General features: G+C 43.6%; 1 protein-coding gene across 1 annotated transcript in view; it reads left to right on the top strand.

Moving 5' to 3' along the window:
- LOC147733250 (mucin-2-like) overlaps positions 1-20,028 on the top strand; it is a 596,915-nt gene extending 576,887 nt beyond the window's left edge. Inside the window, exon 42 of the mRNA XM_086958940.1 lies at positions 19,499-20,028. Within this exon, the coding sequence (XP_086815066.1) occupies positions 19,499-19,637 (139 nt within the window). The 3' untranslated portion in view covers positions 19,638-20,028. The remainder of the gene's footprint in view (positions 1-19,498) is intronic.
- The last annotated feature ends 1,372 nt before the right edge of the window (positions 20,029-21,400 follow it).

Genomic DNA, 21,400 nt, shown 5'->3' with positions numbered 1-21,400 from the left:
CTCACGGAATTGCCGGTTTAGATTCTCCTTGGACCTGTCGTCCTTCTGCGGTGCCCGGAACGAGTGAAGGAGGTCCATGGATAGGGTTTAAATAGCCCTGATTATTGGTTCCACCTAAGTAAAGGTGGAAATAGAGGGAGGGATGCGCTCGCACTGAATGCCCTGTCACTGTTGCTGCGCGCATGCGCCAAGAAGCAGTGTTTATCGCGTGTGTGCCCGGAGGGCTAACAAGTGCCTCCGAGACTGCGCATGTGCAAGAAAGCAGTGCGTCTAGTGTTAGACGGACTGGAGCATGTGCGCAGGCTTATTGAGATGATGTGGGGTAAAAACGAAGCGCTATTCAGCGCATATTGGTGGGAGACAGTTCTTCAGAAGGACTACGTTCTAATGAAACACCCCAATACATTATGTTGAAGTGCACTGGTGTGTCTACCGGTGGTTGTTGGGCGCAATTTGTGATATGGCAGAGGTTTACTCTGTTTAGGCTGGGTTACACTATGAGAGGGACAGAAGGGTTCGGAGTTAGACATTATGTAATCCGTTTTTCAGAGGTTTAGGGAATTCCACGGAATGGAGTCGTTCAGGCCCATTGTGTGGGTGGAAAGCCTGTATATCCATAATTATATTATGTAGAATACACTTATTTTAATAACAAACTGAACTTTCTACTTTTGTTAAAATAATAAAAAAAATAACTGAAATTATTGTTTAGTACATCTTAATGCATATTAAATATAATTGGGTTTTATTTCGTGTCTGCATTTATAAGTGATATCGGACGGTACGACCCTGGATCCTCCCTTATTTTACCCTTTTTATTGAAGACTATGATGTTAGTTTCCTTCCAAGAGTCTGGGGTATCTCCTGTCCATACTATACCGATAAATAAGTCCAATAGTATTGGGGCCAAAATTTCTTGTAAGCACTTATTTACTTTGGCAGGGATATTATCAGGCCCAGAGGCCTTTCCAGCTGAGTTCTGAAGGGCCAATATGACCTCACCCAGTTCGATATCCCTATCTAGCATATTCCTCTCATGGACAGAGAGCAAACTGGAGGGATCTGCCCTGACCTTTTCTTGATACAGGTTTTGGTAAAACTCCTTGAACACCAGTCTGATACCTTCTGGATCGTATACACCTGGTTGCCCACCTGAATTTTGGCTTTGTGATTTTTACTGACCCCTTGCCTAATCCGCAAGCCAATAATTTGCCGGCCTGTTCCGCTGTCTCATACATTTTCCCCTTAAAGGTCTGATAATCATCAGCACTTTTCTGGGCATCTGCCTTGTAGATTTCCGCCTTCAATGCTAAGATCTTACTTAAGATTTAATTTGTATCTTTCCCCTGCGCAATATCTCTTAAGTGTTGTTCTTCTCCCTGAATTAACTGATCCCTGAGGGATTCATGAATCCAGCGTACTTTTTTCCTTTGACAGGCTTCAAAGCTAATAGTCTCCCCTCTTAGTGCTGCCTTAAAAGCATCCCAAACGCTGTTACGGGAGGTACTGTACCTATTTGCATCGAAATAACCACCCTGTGCCCAATTCTTAAAATGGTTCACAAATTCGGGATTAGCTAATAGTCTCCTCTCAAACGTCCATTTATATGGCGGGGAGATTAAGTTATTTTTTTCAGACATTAAGATCAGTGGGCTATGGTCGGAGATTGTTTTGGGCATTTTACGAATGCCTATCCTTCCTGCCTCCGTTTGGGATATGTTAGTCAAGCTTAGTATATTTTTTAAAGGGGCATGAGAAGAAGGTGGAACCTGGGTTCTGTGGTTCCTTATAACCCCAGACATCCAGCAAGTTATGTGTGTTAATTAATGCTGACACAGCTCTACACACCTTAGGTTTGCGGCTGACATAACTAGTGTTGTTCATTCTTCCAGTAAAGTCCGCGGAGATATTGAAATCCCCACAGACTAACAGTGGGTGTGGCCAGTTAAGTAGTTCTAGCTCCAATCTATCGAATATATCCGCATCATCTTGGTTTGAGCCGTAGATTGTACAAAGGGAAATTCCTATATTTAATTCCGCTATGGCCCATCTACCCCAAACGTCCGAGAGGGAGCGTTTGCATCCTCCAAGATTACTTTTAATTAATATGGCCACCCCCCTAATCGTGGAAGTTTGCATCGAACACCCCACAAGCTCAAAACCTTTGAGATTTAGCAGATTTTTCTTAGAGCAGGGCAGATGTGTTTCTTGAATACAAATAGCACCTAGATTATTCAATGCTACAAAATGCCCTAATTTCTGCCTTTTTAGCCCGTCATTCATCCCCCCTATATTCATCGTGCAAATCCTGAGCTTCCTCATGATACCTTTTTCCTAAAGGCTGACCCTTCAAACATTAGGATTCTAACATCAATGCACATGATTCAAATAATTTTCTCTTTTTTAACCCCCATCCCCCCTCCCAACTCACCCCCAAAAGTCCCCAAAACCTCCACTCTACTGCCACCTGCCCTGTGAACCCCCATTCCCAACCCCCCCTCTCTGAAAGCTACCTACCCCTCCCTGGGAGCGCTCAGACCTAGGTCTGTGCATATGATGAGCGCGGTCCTAGAAGGTAACAGGTCCTATTGAAAGAGAAACCAACACAAATTCTGGCCTCAATATCCGGTGTATAAATCCTCTAAAAAAAAAAGAAATAAACCCGCCTCTGAACCCCACCCCCATCTTTCAAACTTCGACCCACGGCCCACGGCTCAGATCAATGATTTAACCCAGGGAGTCCAGATACTCCTTTGTCTTGATCTCCGAGGAAAAGTAATGGGTAACCCCCTGATTAATGATTTTCAGTTGCGCAGGATTAACCACGAATGCCTGGATCTTCTTATCCTGAAACAGCTTCAGCATCTGTCTAAGTCTCCAACGTCTCTCTACCGTGATGTGGCAGAAGTCCGGCCTTACAAAGAAAGATACCTTACCACTTGTTCTCCTGGCATCCGGTCTTGCCTTATCCGAAATGGATTGCCCCCAAAGAACATTTCCAAAAAAGACCAGGATAGCCGGTGGTTTGTCTCCTTCCTTCACTGGTAGCATTGTTTGAAAGGGATACAGTGTGCCCTTTGTATCTTGGATGCCCAGTTCCAATTCGATAGTTCTGGGAAGGCAGAAGAAAACAGGCTGATTATATAGTTCCTGACGTCGGACCCCTCCACTCCTTCCTGCACCCAAGAACTCTTGGGTCCATTAGGATGACGGGCGGACTTTGCCCGCCCGTCATCCTATCGTAAATCGGGACCGCCCGCCATAAGGGCGGGGTTCCCGGGGGTGCCATTAGGATGTGCCCGCCACAGTGGCGGGCACATCCTGTATTTTCAGCATTGTGGCGGGCGGTGCTCTCTGCACCGCCCGCCACAATGCTGAAAATGCACTTTCACATTTTCATTTGCAAAGCGGCAGGCACCGCGCGGTGCCTGCCGCTTTGCAAATGAAAATGAAGGGGGGTACCACAGGTACCCCCCATGTGCACCCCCCACCTGTACTTCACTCTGGGGGCCCGCAGGGGGCCCCCAGAGTGAAGACCGCATGCCTTTCCGTGGCGGCAGCGCCGCCGCGGAAAGGCATCTGACAATGCCTATGGTAATATTGCGGGTGGTGTCTGACAGACACCGCCTGCATCTTACTCGTTTTCCGCCCCGGCCGCAAGGCGACCGGGGCGGAAAAGTGACGGGCGGTGTTTGCCACCGCTGCGGTCCCCCCCGCCATTGTAATGTGGCTGGGGGGAAAAGGGTGGTGGGCGGACATTTCTGTCGGGCGGATCGCCACCGCCACCATGGAGGAGGCGATCCGCCCGACATCATAATGGGCCCTTTAGGTTGTTCCTTCTTTGTCTGTTCTCGGATTCCTCCAACTTCCATTGAATGTCCTTTATCTGGGCATCATGGGCCTCCACCATCGTTACTGCTTTTACTGTTTCATTTTCAGCGCCCATACCCTTTCCTCCAAATTTGCGACTCTTTCCCCCATATTAGAAAATGCCTTAGATAGTTTACGAACCACTCACTGCATTTTCCGCATCCCTGTCTGGGTTTTCCTGCTATCATGTCGTGCCTCCTCTCTGTGGGCCAGTATAGCCTGATGAATGGTCTCCAGTGTGGAGGGTCCTTCGGGTTTTGCAGCAGTAGAGGGTTTATCGCCAGTTCCTGACAATGGGGTATTTGCTGAACAATCTCAGGAAAGATCTTTTCTCCGTTTATCCTCTTTGCCTAGACGCCCTGGGCCATTTTTTGTTGTTGAGGGTAAATCCTCATCACTCTGCTCCAAATCCGATTCTAAGCTGCTAGCCCCCTGCGACGTGCTTAATGCATCCTCAGACCACTCTGCTTCTTCTGTCAGAGAGAAAAAGTAGTCGCTCTGATCTTTCTCCTCTTCCCCGCCGTCTTTCTCCACCATGGTATCAACTTCTTTTACGTGACCCAGTTGACTTGCAGCCTCTTTGAGTGTTGTAGGGGACCTAATAAGTTCCTGTGTTGCGTTACTGCTGGGTGGCTCTCCTTTTCCAATCAAACAATTACTGTGTAGATTAGAGGATAAAATACTTGTGGGTGTCTGATTATTTTCATTAATTTGTTCCCGCATTAATTCCTGTTGATGGGTCCCCTTTTTTATACCATCCCAAGATATGCCCGTACATGCTACATTATCCTGGGTTGCAGTGACTGCGTTAGTCGCTATTTCGGGACTTCCGCCAGCATCCACCTGATCACCCGCTCCATCCGCTTCACCAGGATTCCCCTCAGACCGGTTCCCGGGGACAGTACTCACTGTGGTCGGTGTTTCTTTACTCCGCTGTAACAGCTCCACCACTGAAAGGCCGGCCGGTTTAATCCTGCTGGCACCTGCATTCGGTCCGCCCTTCCCTCTCCTTGATTCTGTCGGGCATTGTTTTTGGAGTTGTCCCGGGGAGCTGTCAGTGGGTACCATGGCGTTCTCGTTCGAAGTCAGATTTACCTCGCTCTGCGCTCTTCTTGCAGCCGCCGCTGCTGCTCTCGTGGGTGTGCCACTCGCCGCAACCTTCAGAGCCATTGTAGAGGCGCTGGTGAGTCGGAGCAGCAAGCGATTCAGATACGCTGTTACACAGCGCCGAACGAGGAGAGTCGTTCCATGGTGGTGCGTTCGTAGGCGCCTGCCGCAGAACAGCATCCAGAGCGGGAGGGTAGCAGCACAGAAAGCAAGAATCGGAACAGGAAATCAGGAATCAGAGCGGGGGAGAAAAGTGGTACTACTTTCACACCAGCCACATTGTTACACCCGGACCACTACCTTCGAGCTCCGCTAGCGTCCACTAAGCGGGCGCCATCTTGCTCCTGTCCGATATCCCTTATAAATGCAGATACGAAAATATACGCCAAGGTCATGGCTAATAGGCTGGGAGGGGTCATTGGCAGACTGGTCTCCCCTTGGCAGCATGGGTTTATCCCGGGTAGGGGTACAACAGACCATATAAGACGCGTAATTACCTTGTTTGATGCTCTTGCTATCTCGGGGGGTCGGATCGCCATGATCCTTCTCGATGACGAAAAAGCCTTTGACCGTGTTACCTGGGTATATCTGTGGGGGGTATTGGATCGGAGGGGCTTAGGCCCTAAAATAATTAAGGCAATAAAGGCAATGTATGTGGACCCGTACGCAAGCATACAGCTAATGGGAGGAGCTTCAGATAGAATTATCATTTCCCGGGGGACTCGGCAAGGGTGCCCCTGCTTCCCAATCCTCTTTGCTTTATATATAGATTCATCAATAAGAAGGATTTTGGGAAGCGGGGGTATCAAACCAGTGATATTTTAGGGATTTTGAGACCAAGCTGTTAGCCTATGCGGTTGACCTGGCAGTCCTAACTTCAGAGCCCGATGCTGAAATGCTTGATCTGGAGGCAATACCGCAGAGTTCGGCCGATGCTCAGGTTATCTACTGAATGTAAACAAGACCCAGATAGTATGTACAAGCAACATCATTAAACGGGATAGTAGATATACAGACTCGGCAACCTATCTGGGGGTTAAAATCAGCCCATCAATGGAGTCTATAGTTAAAGAGAATTATGAACCATTGATAGACTCAGTCACCTCGGAGTTAAAAGGGATAGATACCATCCATCTTTCATTAATAGGAAGAACTAATGTTCTAAAGATGACTATGTTGCCGAGATTTTTATATCTTTTCAAGTTCCGGTCAATTCCGCTAATGGTGGGGGAGAATGTGCTTAAATCCATTGGGACAACGATAAGTAATTTCTTGTGGCAGTATGGAAAGACAAGACGCTCATTAAAATACCTAGCGCTACCACAGGAAGGAGGTGGTTTAGGCGCCCCTAACATTAGGTGTTACCTATTAGCTTCTTTGTTTAGTCAAATGGCGATACTGTTGGGCAGCACCCCAATATATATTAACAGGCTTCCAGGGAGCATCCTCCCACCCACTACTTACGAACTACTGGTGGGGAAGGAGGCAGTGGGGTTATTGCTAGGCAACACAGATTGGCGATACTACAATAAAAAAAGATACAAGGTATTGGATAATGCATGGTGGGTGTGGAAAGAGGTCAAGGAGTCATTAGGAATCTTGAAATTTAATTATTACACATCCTTATGGAACTCCAAACTTTTCCCGTATCTGAGTTGTGATGGAGGGGGGTCAGCTTGGGAATTATTAGGAATTCGTAGAATAGGGGATGTATGGGATGGCACTGCCCTGATGGGTTTTGCTGAACTGCAACGGAAATATGGACTGAAAGCGAAACATAGCTTTAAGTTCATGCAAATACACCAAACACTGATGGTCATTAGACCCCGACTTAACCCAGGTGGAAGAATCAAGATCCTTGACTATGTCTTGGGTGGGGGGACCATGCTCGGCATGATCTATGGGGCCCTCTCCGACACATGGCAAGATGATATGGAAACGGTTCAGGCCTTGTGGGCGGTTAAACTCAGGGACCCGGATGTGGGTCTGGATAGAGCGCTGCAGATGGCAAGCAGTTTATTCCGGTCCTCAAACCTAAGGGCACAACATTATAAAACACTATTTAAGCTGTACTACACCCCAGCTAAGCTTTTTGAGTGGGGGAAAAGAGACGATGACAGGTGCCCCAGGTGTCTGGGGGGAGCGGCTAATTTAGTTCACATGCTTTATGACTGCAACACTTTGAAAAAGCTTACCTCGGAAATGGAAAAATTCTGGAGGGGCTGCTAGGGACAAAAATTACCCTGTCCCTGGTCCTGATGACATTTAGATTAGATGCTAAGCTAAAATTGAAAAAAGATGAGGAAGCTTTTGTATTTATCTGTGTTTCAGTCTTAAAAATATTGTTGGTTGCATGCTGGAAGGACTCCAAAGCACCCTCATTCTAGATGTGGTTATCCAGACTACTAGGCATTCATAACATCGAAGCCGCTTTATACTCCCGACGGGGAAGGAGGACGAGGGAGCTGGGGCAGAATATCTGGGTCCCTCTTAAAAGCTGGAGGGATGCTAGAAAGTCATAAATACTGTCATTCTCCTTTATCTTCTGTTTTTTTGTGATAATTACTGATTAATTCTTAATTACGATGATTTTTATCTATACAAGATATTTAAGATGAATTGCCGCTAACTGCTCCTATAGATTTAAACTGATGTACCGGAAACTGTGTTTTAACTGAAAGATATTTTTATATACACATGATTTCAATTTTTAATTAAAAAACAAAAAAATGTCCTCCACAAAAAAAAAAAAAAGATGGGTTTTATTTCGAAATCATTTTTATTGTGATTTTGGAACATGCATATAGGATTTTAAATACAAATATCTTAATTCTTAAATACAGATTTAAGTTAATGTACTCTAACATTTTGTTTTAATATTCTACGTTTTACATTAATACTAGCAGCCCGTCCCGACGTTGTCCGGGTATAAAAAAAAGCAAGTTAGCAATGGTTTTAGTATGGAAATAAATTTGTCTTACTTGAATGCCCCTCTGCTTCCCTGATTTACTGTCCGCAGCCCCTTGAGAGTTTTTGTGCGTGGTCGCGTACGTGCGACGCTGCGCGTGTGTGAAATAACTGTCTGTCTATTTTTTGTTATCGCCGCTGGTACGGTCACTCTCCTCAGCCCCCGCGTGATCAGTGTAGCAATATGTTCTGGTGTGTGGCTGCTCCAGCCGACGTGTTTGCCCGCTGTGTTGTCAGTTCCACGACTCACATTGGCGTCAACGGCGAACGGGCCGCAAATTGCCAAAAGCACCGCCCAGTGTTATTGTAAAGGTAGTCGCCCCCTGAAGGCTTGGCGCAAGGGGTGAAATCCAACTTGGTTTGAGGCGCGCCCATCGCTCTCTGCAGACGCCCCCAGCCCTACGCACACGCCCACACGTCCTGTGAAAGCTTGTTTTCCTTGATATTTTTTTTGCCGATTGCCCGTTGAATACCGCAAACATTGCTGTATGGCCACGCCCCCACATGCCCACAACGGAGCCCTGTGAACGCTTGTTTTACCGGATTTCTGAGCACCATTTTTTCCGAATGCCTCTTGAATGCCGTGACCATTGCTGTATGGCAAATCAACAAGAAGAGAGGTAGGGAGAGTAGTAAACACTCTTAGTCCCCAAGGTTACTAGAAAACAACAACAAAAGAGTGTTCCTGTATTAATTGGGTACAAAAGTAAAGGAGCACAAGAAACCAACAAAGCCCATTAGGTTTGTTATGAAAGCCCTCACTCACCGACCTGGTCGGTGACTTGCTTCATCATCGGGCCCCACTGGGTGTGACCGAATGTCACCCCAGTGTGCTGCAACGCCAGATTTGCTGCGGAGCTGGTAGTGTGAAGATGTGAGGGCTATGTGGTGAGTTATGTGAACAGAGTGAGGTGGTGAGTTAAAATTGCCTTGTATGTATCAAAAATTGTTCCAATAACATTAAGTGAAGAAGTGATTGGTCAACATGTTTCAGCCGGTATGGTATAATTAACCTGGCTCTCTATGTTTGTCTGTACCTTTTACCTCCACAGGTGCTTTTAATTTTTGTCTCTTATTCAGAGACCAAGAGGGTGTGTGCGTCCCGCCTTTTTTTGGCTGGTGACGCCCCCCCTTTTTGTTGCACTTCACAGACACTTTTTTACTTTCAAGTCCTTTGGTAGGGTGGGCCGTAGCGTGCCCATACCGCCGGGGTTTATTCACTCTAGGTCCTGACGAATGCCAGGTTAATTATACCATACCGGCTGAAACATGTTGACCAATCACTTCTTCACTTGATGTTATTGGAAGCAGACCATCCAATTAGTTGGCCTTGCTTACCAACACATTTTTTAACCTTGCCCTTGATGATCATATATTAAAACAATTTTTGATACATTCAAGGCAATTTTAACTCACCACCTCACTCTGTTCACATAACTCACCACATAGCCCTCACATCTTCACACTACCAGCTCCGCAGCAAATCTGGCGTTGCAGCACACTGGGGTGACATTCGGTCACACCCAGTGGGGCCCGATGATGAAGCAAGTCACCGACCAGGTCGGTGAGTGAGGGCTTTCATAACAAACCTAATGGGCTTTGTTGGTTTCTTGTGCTCCTTTACTTTTGTACCCAATTAATACAGGAACACTCTTTTGTCATTGCTGTATGGCGACACCCCCAGCACAACGCACACGCCCATAAGGAAGTACTGTGAAGGGTTTTATTTTCGGAATGCCATTGTAATACGTAGCGAATGCCGCGCCCATCGTTGTATGGCCACGCCCCCAGCACAACGCACACACCCACAATAAAGTACTTTGAAGGCTTTAGTTTATCGCTGTATGCGCACGCCCCCAGCAGAACGCCCGAGCAGAACGCCCACAAGGGACTACTTTGCCCCTAACTTTCTTTTACCCTTCTAATTTATATGGTGGCCAGCTGTATAGCCTATGTCCATCTGCTGCAACTGTCCTTTCCAATGCTGTATTGGGTGTTGTGATTAGTGCTGTGGTTCCTGAGATTACCGGCCTCAAAGGTTTGGGCTCTCTCTTTATAATATTAGTATGGATATATAAATATTGTACATTAATATTTTATATTAAAATATTTTTTTGAAGTGTAATAAACTTTAATAATTTTCTTGATACTTTCTCATAAGGAGAGTTCTGCTTCAGGGGCAAAGTGAGTGAAAGGTTACACTTAACAATTTTACACTCTTGAATCCTGTCAATGACTGACAGCTTCAAGCGTGTAAATGGTTACCAACTTAAGCCTCTGGCGCAGCCTTTCACATTTAGCTGTCAAGTTTCCTAGGTCCATTGTCTGATGCAATGCTCCAGTCCACGTTTTTGTCTCCTTTGAAGTCTGGGACTAGTAATCTTGTTTTATAATTAGGGTGACCAGAATTTTAAAGCCAAAAACGGGGACATTTCACAAAAACAGAAGAAGGACTACAATTTTACTTCAAGCAATGAGAGCACTCCTCAGCAGAGAATTACAGAACAGGCAGTAAGAACATACATAACATGTAATTTTTAAACCCAGTAGCTTGCCTGTTAATTAAATTGCTAGGTCCTGTTCATTTAGCTTTTTGCCTGGGCTGGGATCTCAGGACTGAAGACCTCACTCTATGTTGCCTAGCTGGCTGCTCTAGGGCGGTTTCTTTCTGTCCTTTTAGCCACACTTGTCACTTTTTCCTCCTGTGCACTTTTTACCACCTCATGTATTTTTGGTAGCCCACATTTTTACTGCCTCATGTATTTTGTTTGCTCACAAGTGTCACAATTACCTTGTCTACCTCATGTATTTTTGGTTTCTCACAATTTTTACTACCTCATGTATTCTTGGTTGCTCACAATTATCACTTTACCGTATGTAACGTAACGTATGCCTCTGCAATCTGTTGCTCGTGTAATGTTCTCAGTTTGTATCTTTTCTGTTCCTATTGTGAAGCGCTCTGACACCTTCGGGTAAAGTCCGCGCTATATAAAATTGCATAAATAAATAAATAAATAAATAAAGTACGTTAAATAACTGTTCCTTCTTCACACCAGGATTTTAAGGACAACACAAAATAGACGGATTTTACATGACTTGGGCCTTCCAGTTAGTGAGTTGGCGACAAATTAGAGAGCGAGACTATGTTTATAGTATAACATCATAAGATGCAAAAAACTTAATTCAGATGACAGGTCTTGACAAAGTAATATCAGAAACAAGTAATGACTATTAAATTGACCTTCCAGGCGGTTTTCTGTGAAATTCAGCTTTTACTGTGTTTCATGTCTCCACTACTTATGTACCGCAAAGATAAATAAATACACTACCCACTTCGAAAAGACGCTCATGCCACTCCCTCCATGGTTCCTGCCCTCCCACACATGTGCAATCATTCCCCAATGCAGCCACATCCATTGCCCACTCCACGTAAGCAGGCCATTCCCTCACCTCTCTTGCACTGTCCTGTTGTCAACCGAGATCGAACCGGGCCCAACTTCATAGGTTGGTGTCCATATCTGACAAGCATCCCAGGACCGGTTATGGGGTTTCACCCTTCATCAGCCAGGATAGCTTGATTTCAGTGGCATGCAGAGCACGGGACCCACGTATTGGCATACCCGACCCACTTGGGGTGACAAAAGCAAAAAGAAAAACTGATGGACAGAATGCAAAACAATGTCATACATTCACCCCAGTACAGAGATCTGGCCCTAAATCCATTGTTTTTTTGTTCACCGCTCCTGTCCGTTCACCTCTCCTGTCCGTTCACCGCTCCTGTCCGTTCACTGCTCCTGTCTTTCCACCGCTCCTGTCTCTCCACCGCTCCTGCCCGGTTACTGCTCCTGCCTAGTCACTGCTTCTACCCCGTCACCTCTCCTGCCCGTCACTTCTCCTGGGGGGTATTACTTAGCGCACACATACATGAATGACTGTCACTGTTTGTATGTGTTTTGAAGACAGAATGTGTGCAGGACTGTATGGGTGGATGAGTGTGTGTATGGGTGTGTTAGTGAGTGAATCACTGTCTCAATAGTATCTTTATGAGTAACTACATATGTTTTAAACTAGTATATGTGAGTATTGATGTATATAAGTGAGTATATGTGAGAGTGAAAGATTGGAGGAGTTCCTGTATAAATAAGTATGTGTTTCTATAAGTGATTGTTTAAGAGAATAAGTATGTGTACGTGTCTGTAGAAGTAAGTGAAGTAGTATATGTATAGCTGTATATGCAAGTAAATGGATGTTTGATAGTTTATTTGCATGTGTGAGTATGTGTGTGAGTAACTCTATGGATGAGTATCGGTGTGTAACCGGATGTATAGATGTATGAGTACATATGATGAGTGAGTACATGTATGAGTGACTATATAGAACTGTTGCTGAATGAGTGGATGTGTATGTAGATGTTGGAATTACCTAATAGGTTGTTGTAACTGGTATTGGTATCTCAATTTTTTTAAACATTTTAGTTTCTATTTTGGAATGTATGTATCAAAGGTTATATTAGGGTGAGAGAAGGGCTGCCACTCTTTCACAAGGATGATGTTATCTGTGAGGTCCTCAGTGATGTCATTTGAGATGTCATCAGTGATGTGATGAGTGATGTCACTGACCATGTCCTGAGTGATGCAATATGTGAGCAGTGCATTGCGGGCGCGCGAGTTATAGTTAGCTGAACTAACTATAACGGGGAATTTCAACAGTTTTGTATGAGAGAAATTTCCAGCTAACTATAACATGGGTGAAACCTATGGTTTGTTCAGTAAATTTCTAAGGTTTTTTAAATGCTAATTCCTAACTATAACGTGGCTGAAACCTGTGTTTTTTTCAGTGAATTTCTAAGGTTTTTTAAATGCTAATTCCTAACTATAACGTGCCTGAAACCTATGTTTTTTTCAGTGTATATATATGCACTGGAAAACTAAACACCCACTTCCTTTACGAAGAAATGGAAAGTTTGCATCTCTGCAACCTCTCTAATTTTTCACCTTAGTCATCTTCCACTCAATCAACACAACAACCACAAATACACACACCTACTTGCTGCCATTCTTGCCCAAGCTTATCAATTATTCTTCTTTAATTCAAATTCAAAGTGCAGGCCCTTTATTCAGCCTTCTTGGTAACTACTACCCGTGAATAGCAGTGGGTAATTTGCACACTTCTGTCCTTTCTTGCGTCTTTTCTACCACACACTGCGGCAGGTTTACAAGCCCCTTGCGCCACTTTTGCATCATTTTTCCCACGACCTCGTAAATCTGCCCAACTGTGTGTACTTTATGCACTAGCTTTCTTCCTTAGTTGTTGTACTAGTTTCTCTTGCTCCCACTGCGGAATCCAACACCCTATCTGTGTAATGACCTGAAAATCCACTTCACTGACAATGCAGTGGGTAGTTTGCGTCTCTCTAACCTTTCCAATTTTTCACGGTTTTCATCTTCTACTCAATCTACACATCATCCACACATACACACATCTAATTGCTGCATTCCTTAGCTGTGATTATCAACTATTCTTCTATTTTATATTCATATTCAAAGTGCAAGCCCTTTATCAAGCCTTTTTGTTGTGACTACTGTTCCAGGAATTCTGCTCATACACAAAACTGTGCATAAAGACTTAGGACCTCAGTGAATTACGGTGTACCAAAACCCACCTTACTACACAAACTCCCTACCAAACTAGCAATCAGTGACTCATTGGTTCTTCACCCTAGAGCAAAAACACCAATGACTAGTCAACCCAGAACATGCAAATTAGATTACATGAAGTAAAGTGGATAACAAAAACACTCTTTCAATATACTCTTACACCAGTCAAAAACAAGATGTAAATAAAGACAAGCGCAACTTTGAAATGTTTATTTCTAACGCCATAATCTCATGCACAGACCTTAGAAAATACAACCAAACATATTATCAGAAACAAGGTTGTCAGCATTGTTACTATTCTATGAAAAACAAATGGAAAAAGCATCCTATAATGCTAAAGGTAAACAAATTTTAAATATACCTACATTTCACCCTCCCTACCTAGCAGATTACTTTATAACTACTGAAAGTCTCATAGGATTACATGGGCACACCCATACCTCTGGTACTCAGCAGTGGTGGATCACATTCAGTGCTCCACAAACTGTCAAGATACGAATGTTCTCCAACTGTGTGTAACTTTTCCTCCACAATGGATTATGAAACGCGCAAGTATCGGAGGTGCCCACAGCTCCATATGTATTATGGCTCGAACATGCGAGGATCATTCTGAATAACAGACACAGTATTCAAGATAACCTTGATGTTCCATGCTCTCACTATACACACAAAACTAGCGAGGCAGTTTACAAATCTAGCATTCCAAATTATTCTCATATAAAGCAAAATATTCAGCCTTCTCTAAACAATATCACAAGTACGTGTCGAGTGCAAAGCAGAGCAGGAAAGCAAAAATAGCGTGTAAGCTTCTAATAAACCCATGCTAACTTAACAAGCTATGAGTGCAACGCTCAGCCCCACGGCACCCTTTCTTGATCAAAGCACGTGATATAAACGTGGGCGAATTAGGTCCAAGCATAAAAAGCAGAGTCAAGTTCACATTTCCACAAAAAAGTTATTCGCTCTTTGATAGAAAACAGTAACTAAATATTAAAGAATACGTAGAAAAATCAAAGTCTTAATCCAACAGCGTGTAAGCACAGTATGTAGCAACAGCCTCCAAGAGGAAGTCATTGTTCTCATCTGAAAACATTTCAGCCATCCAAATCAATAGTGAGAATGAACATACATGTTGCTCAACAACCGGAGCCTCTATCACCATCGGAGGAAAACTTGGGTCATCTTCAATGTAACTGCATGCCAAGAACTCAAGCGCTGCTGCAAAAACATTCCAACGTCCCATTAGTCCATGTGTCGCTACTAAGGCCATAATCCCGCCGCCAGAACAGAGCAAGTTATGAACCACTAAGGGGCTCATCAACTGGTCATAATCCGCGTTGGGGGACACCGTATTGCAGGGACACAAATCCAGGGCCCAGTCGAAATCGCAGCTCAGGCAATGAAACACGGGTTGAACGCATGTGAAAAAGAAAAATCGAAACGAAAATCCATAAGCTGCACTCAACGTTGCAAGAGGCAGAGCTCCATAGTAACTAAGCATTCAGTTGCGGAGCAGCAACAGCCGGGACATATTATCGTCTGCTGCAGGATGTGCATCCATATTTATGTAAACAAATTAATAAAAGCACACCGGCAACTAATGCGAGTATTAAGCGCAATCCACCAAAGATGCTGGAAAAAATCGAATGAAAAAATCCCAAAAAGACACCAAATATACTTTCTACAGAAGTCACAAGGCCACTGCTTCTAACTTTAAAAAAGTAAGGTAACCCCGTAGTCAAGGACACATTAAAGATACTCTAAATTAACTCCCCAAAATTCAAGAGCATGTCTGTATTTAATAAATCATGCACTTCTGTGCGGGTGTTTTCTACATAAAGGACAAATGTTTCTGTACCAGATATAAAAGCGACCTCTTTTTGAGACAATAGCGCTCTTATATGACTCATTTGGTTGACTCTGCTTTCAAGGTCGAAATCGACTGCCAGATGGAAACATCCAGCTTCCCATGCAGAGGAGTTAACACACGCTCAGTTACCGTAATCATGTAAGCGATGCCTGCTAACATTGCACAACAATCTCCATTATTTCAAAGTAAATAACTCACGTTTCCAGTAAACTGAATGTTGTAATGATAGCAGGTGGTGGACTACCTTTCAAAACTCAGTCCAAATCAGGCGCATCTTGTATACAAGAGCCATTCAATTGTATGTGTCTACAAATTAAGGAGTGATCTGGTACTATTGTGCAATCCTCGCCATTCACATAGACTTCTTTTCCCTCCCTCAGGCACCTATATGTAAATGGTAATAACCATGCTTCATGGACATAAGCGCTGCCAAAACATCCATATCTGCCTATAGTATAGTATTTCATGCAAACCTCAAACTTAACCAGGTTAAAAAATAACGGGGCATATTATCAAGGGATTTATCTCTGCTTTTTTGGCTTTAAAAGCCAAGAAAGCGGAGATAAAATGATCTCCCTATCAGCAACAGGTTGCTAACATGCAAATTCGCATATTAGCACCCTTTTTCTCTACGCTTCCCCTTGCATCTCTAATGAGATGCAAAGGGGGCGTTCCAGAGAAAAATAATAGGAGAAATGTTGTTAAGCGACATTTCTCCTATTATCAAGGATATCGCTAACCCAGTTAGTGATAAAAAAAGCAGCGCTAACCGCGGTTAGCGCTGCTTTTTTTACACCTGGTATTTTCCTGACTTAGCCATGATATCTTATGGAAGGTGGATATCATGGCTAGGTTTGTGAGCCCCTATCATCAAGCTAACCCCAAACTTTGAGAGATTATCGTTGGTTTTCCAGCGATAATCTCTCATTTGGCAGTTAGCGCGAGGATTTGTATCACTTCTGAGATAAGCGTTGCTAATAGCACGCTATCTCAGTGATAAAAATCCACGCTACCCGGCGATAATTATCCTAGAACTAAGTGCGCTTAGCGATAATTATCACTGGGGCTTGATAATATGGCCCAACGTTATTATTCTGTGGATAAGCCACACACCTGAATTGGATCTCCAATGAGTGACCACTTCTAACCATTCTCATAGTGCGCCCTGTGCTCTGATTTGACAGTGAGAGTGATTGCACCGTAGTTTATACTGCTAATCATTCTCAGCATACGCGACAAATACGCTTCGAGGTTACGCGTCGCATCAAAGCTTCCGTGTGACGTCATGTACGGCACCCCGTACAAAAAAGACGTGAATGTTTTTAATTGTTTAAAAACATATATTCATGTATTTAATGAACATACTATCAGAAGACTTAATCTAGGATAATTATGGAATATTTTTTTTTTAAGTTTTAAAAATCATATATTACTTCTATATTGTATGAGTGCAGCTGCGTGCCCCTCCGCCTGGTACCCTAGACTCCACCACGCCCAGACCCGGTTCATAAGCACGCGTGATCGTCACCACAAAACCATTAGCAGGCATATCGCTTTTCCACACATGCTTTTACAACTAGTATGCATTTACCACACATGATAAATACATAACCTTAATAATGTTTTTTGTTGACCAACACGTGTTGTAATGCCTGTGCCTTACATCCTTCAAATTAGTTTCTAGGTATACGTGTGACCAACTCTGATAAGATCGAAGGCCAAGGACAAACACCGTGGTATCTGTGGCACCAAATCTCATCGATCACAGAGAAAATATACGCAGGGTAAAATGAAAGTAACAGGTATAATAAAAATAATGAAGGAAAGCTACTAAAATGGCGGTTGTACAGAGTATGTAATCAACGTTTGGCGCCTCAATACTACATTTAAAATAAATATACATACAATATCTTTATTAATATATTACAAAAGTATAGCACCGGATAACACACATGACCCGGGAAAACAAAGCGGCAAATTTAATACCTAAAATCAGGAGAGGTTTGCTGGGAGAATTTGAAGAAAAAGAAAAAAAGTGCACTTGCAAACAAGGCTGCGCATGCGTAGACAGTACAACTGATGCAGCAAAAAAAACCTGAAAGTTTTACATACTGTCATAGAAATATAGCTCTAAAAATTGCCCCCGTAATTCCCCCCCCCGACCTAATAAACAAAACAGACTTCTACTTTTTTTTCATCTTTTCCACCGCGTACAAGTACTGCACGAGTACCCCGCCATTTTTTTTTTTTAATAATAATTGAGCCTAAAGATTCATGTACCACCCTCCTGACCAAGACTATATCGTCAGAATGTTTCTACCCTGCCCCTTTCCTTATATCTCAACTTTGTTTTACTGTTTTCTTGTGACTCCGCTCTCGCGACAAACAAGATGGCTGACAACATTTCCTGTTTTGGAGCATTGACCACCAATCAGCATGCAGCTCTTGCTCGTAATTGTACGTCTTTCCAAACGCGTATGCCTCGATTTTCCTTTAAAAAAATAGAGCCTAAACATCCATGTACGACCCCCTGAGCAAGCCTAGAGTGTCAGAATGTTTCTAGCCTACCCCCTTCCCTTATTTCTCAACTTTGCTTTACTGTTTTCTTGTGACTTGGTTCTAGCGAGGCACAAGATGGCCGCCAGCGCTTCCTGGTTTCGAGTTTTGACAGACAGTTCACAGCCAATCAGCATGCAGCTCGCGCTCGTAATTGAACAGATTTCCGTACGCGTGCTGAACTCCGTCTCTAGATATCGCTATGATTTTACTTGCAATTTTCTCAGAAACTACTGAACAGATTTACACCATTTAACAAAAAGCACAATCTGCAAACAGAACTCTACCTCTCTGCCAAATTTTGTGTAATTCCGTTCAGCCGTTCGGGCTGTAGCCCTGGCTAAAGGTCCCAATGGAAAATTGTATGGGGAAAACAAGTTTTTGGACCCCCTTTTTTCTTGGCCCCCGCTTGACAAATCACCCCCAAACTTTCAGAGAAGGAGCGGAACCAAGCAGGCCATTTTCTTGGAGAAATTCACAAAGATTCGTCCACAGACGCCAAAGTTATTCCAAACAGAATGTTGTAGATTTCCTATGGAAAGTAGGTCCTAACTATAACTACCTACTGGAGACCGCCAGTAGGTAATACATATATATGTATTTATTTCCTTAAAGTGTCTCCCTTTCAGGCACACAGCGCTCTCTCGATGGTGTGGTTCTGTAGATACGGCGGAGCCCAGCCGTTTTAAAATTGCCACTAATTTGCCTGAAGGAAGAATTCTAGTCGCACTCACAGGTGAAATCGTTGTTGATTTATTCAGGCAGCAACGTTTCTTGTAACAAACTCAACAAAGGGTTGTTGAGCTTGTTACAAGAAACGCTGCTGCCTGAATAAATCAACAATGATACCCGTGAGTGCGAGTAGAATTCTTCCTTCAGGCAAATTTGTGGCGATATATATATATATATATATATATATATATATATATATATATATATATATATATATATATATATATATATATGTGTGCATGCGTGCGTGCGTGCGTTGTGTGTGTGTGTCGGGAAAAAATGTGTATACTGAAAATAATTGAAATTAAATAAATGAATGAAATAAAGGAAAATCAAAGGCAACCTGTAACGTGGTGATTGAAGAGGAGCAGAGGCTATTTTGTGAGGGAAATATGGGGTGGGGGGGAGGGGGGAACTGGACAAGAAAAAGAATACTATACATTTAAACCTGTATTAAGAGTGATTGATGTATTCCCTTTGATGTAATTCAGTACTGCAAGGTATTGACAGTAACCTCCTACTTGCTATCAGCTGCTTGTAACATTCGACTTCCGTAGATCAGATACCTGTGTTTGTTTTATGCCAATTGACAGAAAATCTGGTTATTTTCTAAAGAGACTGTTATAACCCTATCACGTTCATAAAAAGATTTTTTTAAATGTGAAATTTGTTTCAAAAAAATGTCTTATCTCACGAATCCTTTTATCTATTTATTTATTCATTTTCGTGCTACGAGCAGCGACGACGAGACCAAATGCAATTGCTGCGGAGTTCTGAAAAGCAGCATAATGACGATGGTACTCGAAAGCTCAGATGGGATAGTTTCATTCCACACCTACTTCCCGGTGGAAACATGTGGATGCAGCTCTTGTCAATAGGAGATAAGAAAACGGAAGGAGCGACGACGGGAGCGGCGCAGCTTGGCCTTTGGCGAAAAAGTTATGCCAATTTGTTAGTTGTTGCTCTGCACTTCTCCAAAAATCCTGTAATGTCTTGTAGCTTTAGCATGTCTTACTTTTCCACCAATCGAGTGATGGTTTAGTAGAACAACCATTTGGGAGTGAAGGAGAGAACAGCGGTCCCCGTTCATGTTTGTTCAGAAACTCTGTAATGTAATGTAGTTATCATATTTGAGTTTTTATGCCGGAATATTTCTGAGGCGAGTTCTATTTTTTGGTTTGGATTTGATAAGGTCTTGCGGTTTATTTGAACTCAATTACTCTGTGCAGTTTTCCTGGGCTTTGCTATTAAAGATTACATTAAAAACCTATAATCAGTGGCTTGTGGCATTCTTTAAATGTAGAGGAGCATTGAAAGAAAACAAGCGCAACTTACAGGTCTGAAAGAAGAAATACGGCCAAGAGACTGCCCAGCTGCCGAGGACAAGCCAGTCCTAGCTGGCGCGGCCTCCACTGGACAGTCCGTAGTCCTGGCAAGGGGACTCAGCGCTTAATTTGAACCAGTGGTTTCCGGTTCTCAGCACCGGCACTTAATCATCAATACTGGTGCCCATAGCGCAAACTCAATCCAAAGTTGCGATTTTCATGAGCACCTGTTTCGGATACATTCATTTTTCATAGGCATGGAGATATTAAGTGGTTTGCCCAGAATCACAGTACAGGATTGTGTTGTATCTATGTGATACAGTGCATTCCTGTCCTTTTACCTAATGCCGGCGCACAATGGGCTGCTATGGGCCAACGCAGGCACCTTTGCACTATTGTGCAAGTGTGCCTGAATTGCGGGGCTGATTGATTTTGTGCGGTAAAGAATACCTTCCTGCACAAAATTAATAAATTCAGGCGATTTCCTCTTTCTCTGTGTGCTGGATTCTGCAGCGCACATAGATAAAGGAGAAAATGAGGAGAAAACATTTCTCTTCTTTGGGCCTCCATAACGCCACCCCTGCGATGGCGTTAGATTCTGACGCATTCCCAGGTTTACGATTTCTCGTAAATATGGGAATGCTTCAGATTGAATGGGTGTTCCCTGGGAACACTCACAGCAACACCCATGGAACGCCCCTTTCACGCAGTATTCTGCATAAAAACGGCACATATTTACAAGGCCATGAAAAGCCGCGTAAAGTAGCGTTACGTGGCTGTGTAAATATGCCAGGGCACGTTTTGCCACCAAATCATCAAAAAAGTGATGTTCTGGTGCTGCAAGGGGCACCATAAATGATACCCAAAGGAGTTTGTTGTTGGGACTCTTCTGGGAAGAATCCCTCTATTTTCCGAGTCCACTTGGAAAGCAGATGGCGCATTTTTAGCCAGAGATTCACTCAAAGGGTGAATTTCAGCAAAACATTTTGCACTGCCCTAGATGCCAGCAAGTTGGTATAGATAGGTCCATAGTGTGAGCAAGGACTGCATGTGTGATGCTAGTGATGAGGAGTACCTGTAATGGAAAACAACGTTTCTGTATTGTCAAGGAAACACAAATGCAAAGCTGAGGACAACAGCAAGGCTAGTGGGGAAAGGAAATTACTACATAGGTGGGTGGTACCGTGAAACATGTTCTATTGTACTAAGTTTGGGGGATTCTCCTCTAAGCTCTCGAGGTCCTTTACATCACTGGTGTCATGTTGCCACAGTAACCAGAGATCGCTATGAGGTCACTGGTTTCCAGGGTGACTGGA

This window comes from Lissotriton vulgaris, chromosome 2_1, assembly GCF_964263255.1.
Source record: "Lissotriton vulgaris chromosome 2_1, aLisVul1.2, whole genome shotgun sequence".
In the NCBI taxonomy this organism is placed as follows: domain Eukaryota; kingdom Metazoa; phylum Chordata; class Amphibia; order Caudata; family Salamandridae; genus Lissotriton; species Lissotriton vulgaris.
The sequence above is the reverse complement of the archived record's forward strand: the minus strand, read 5'-3'. Positions and strand labels throughout refer to the sequence as shown.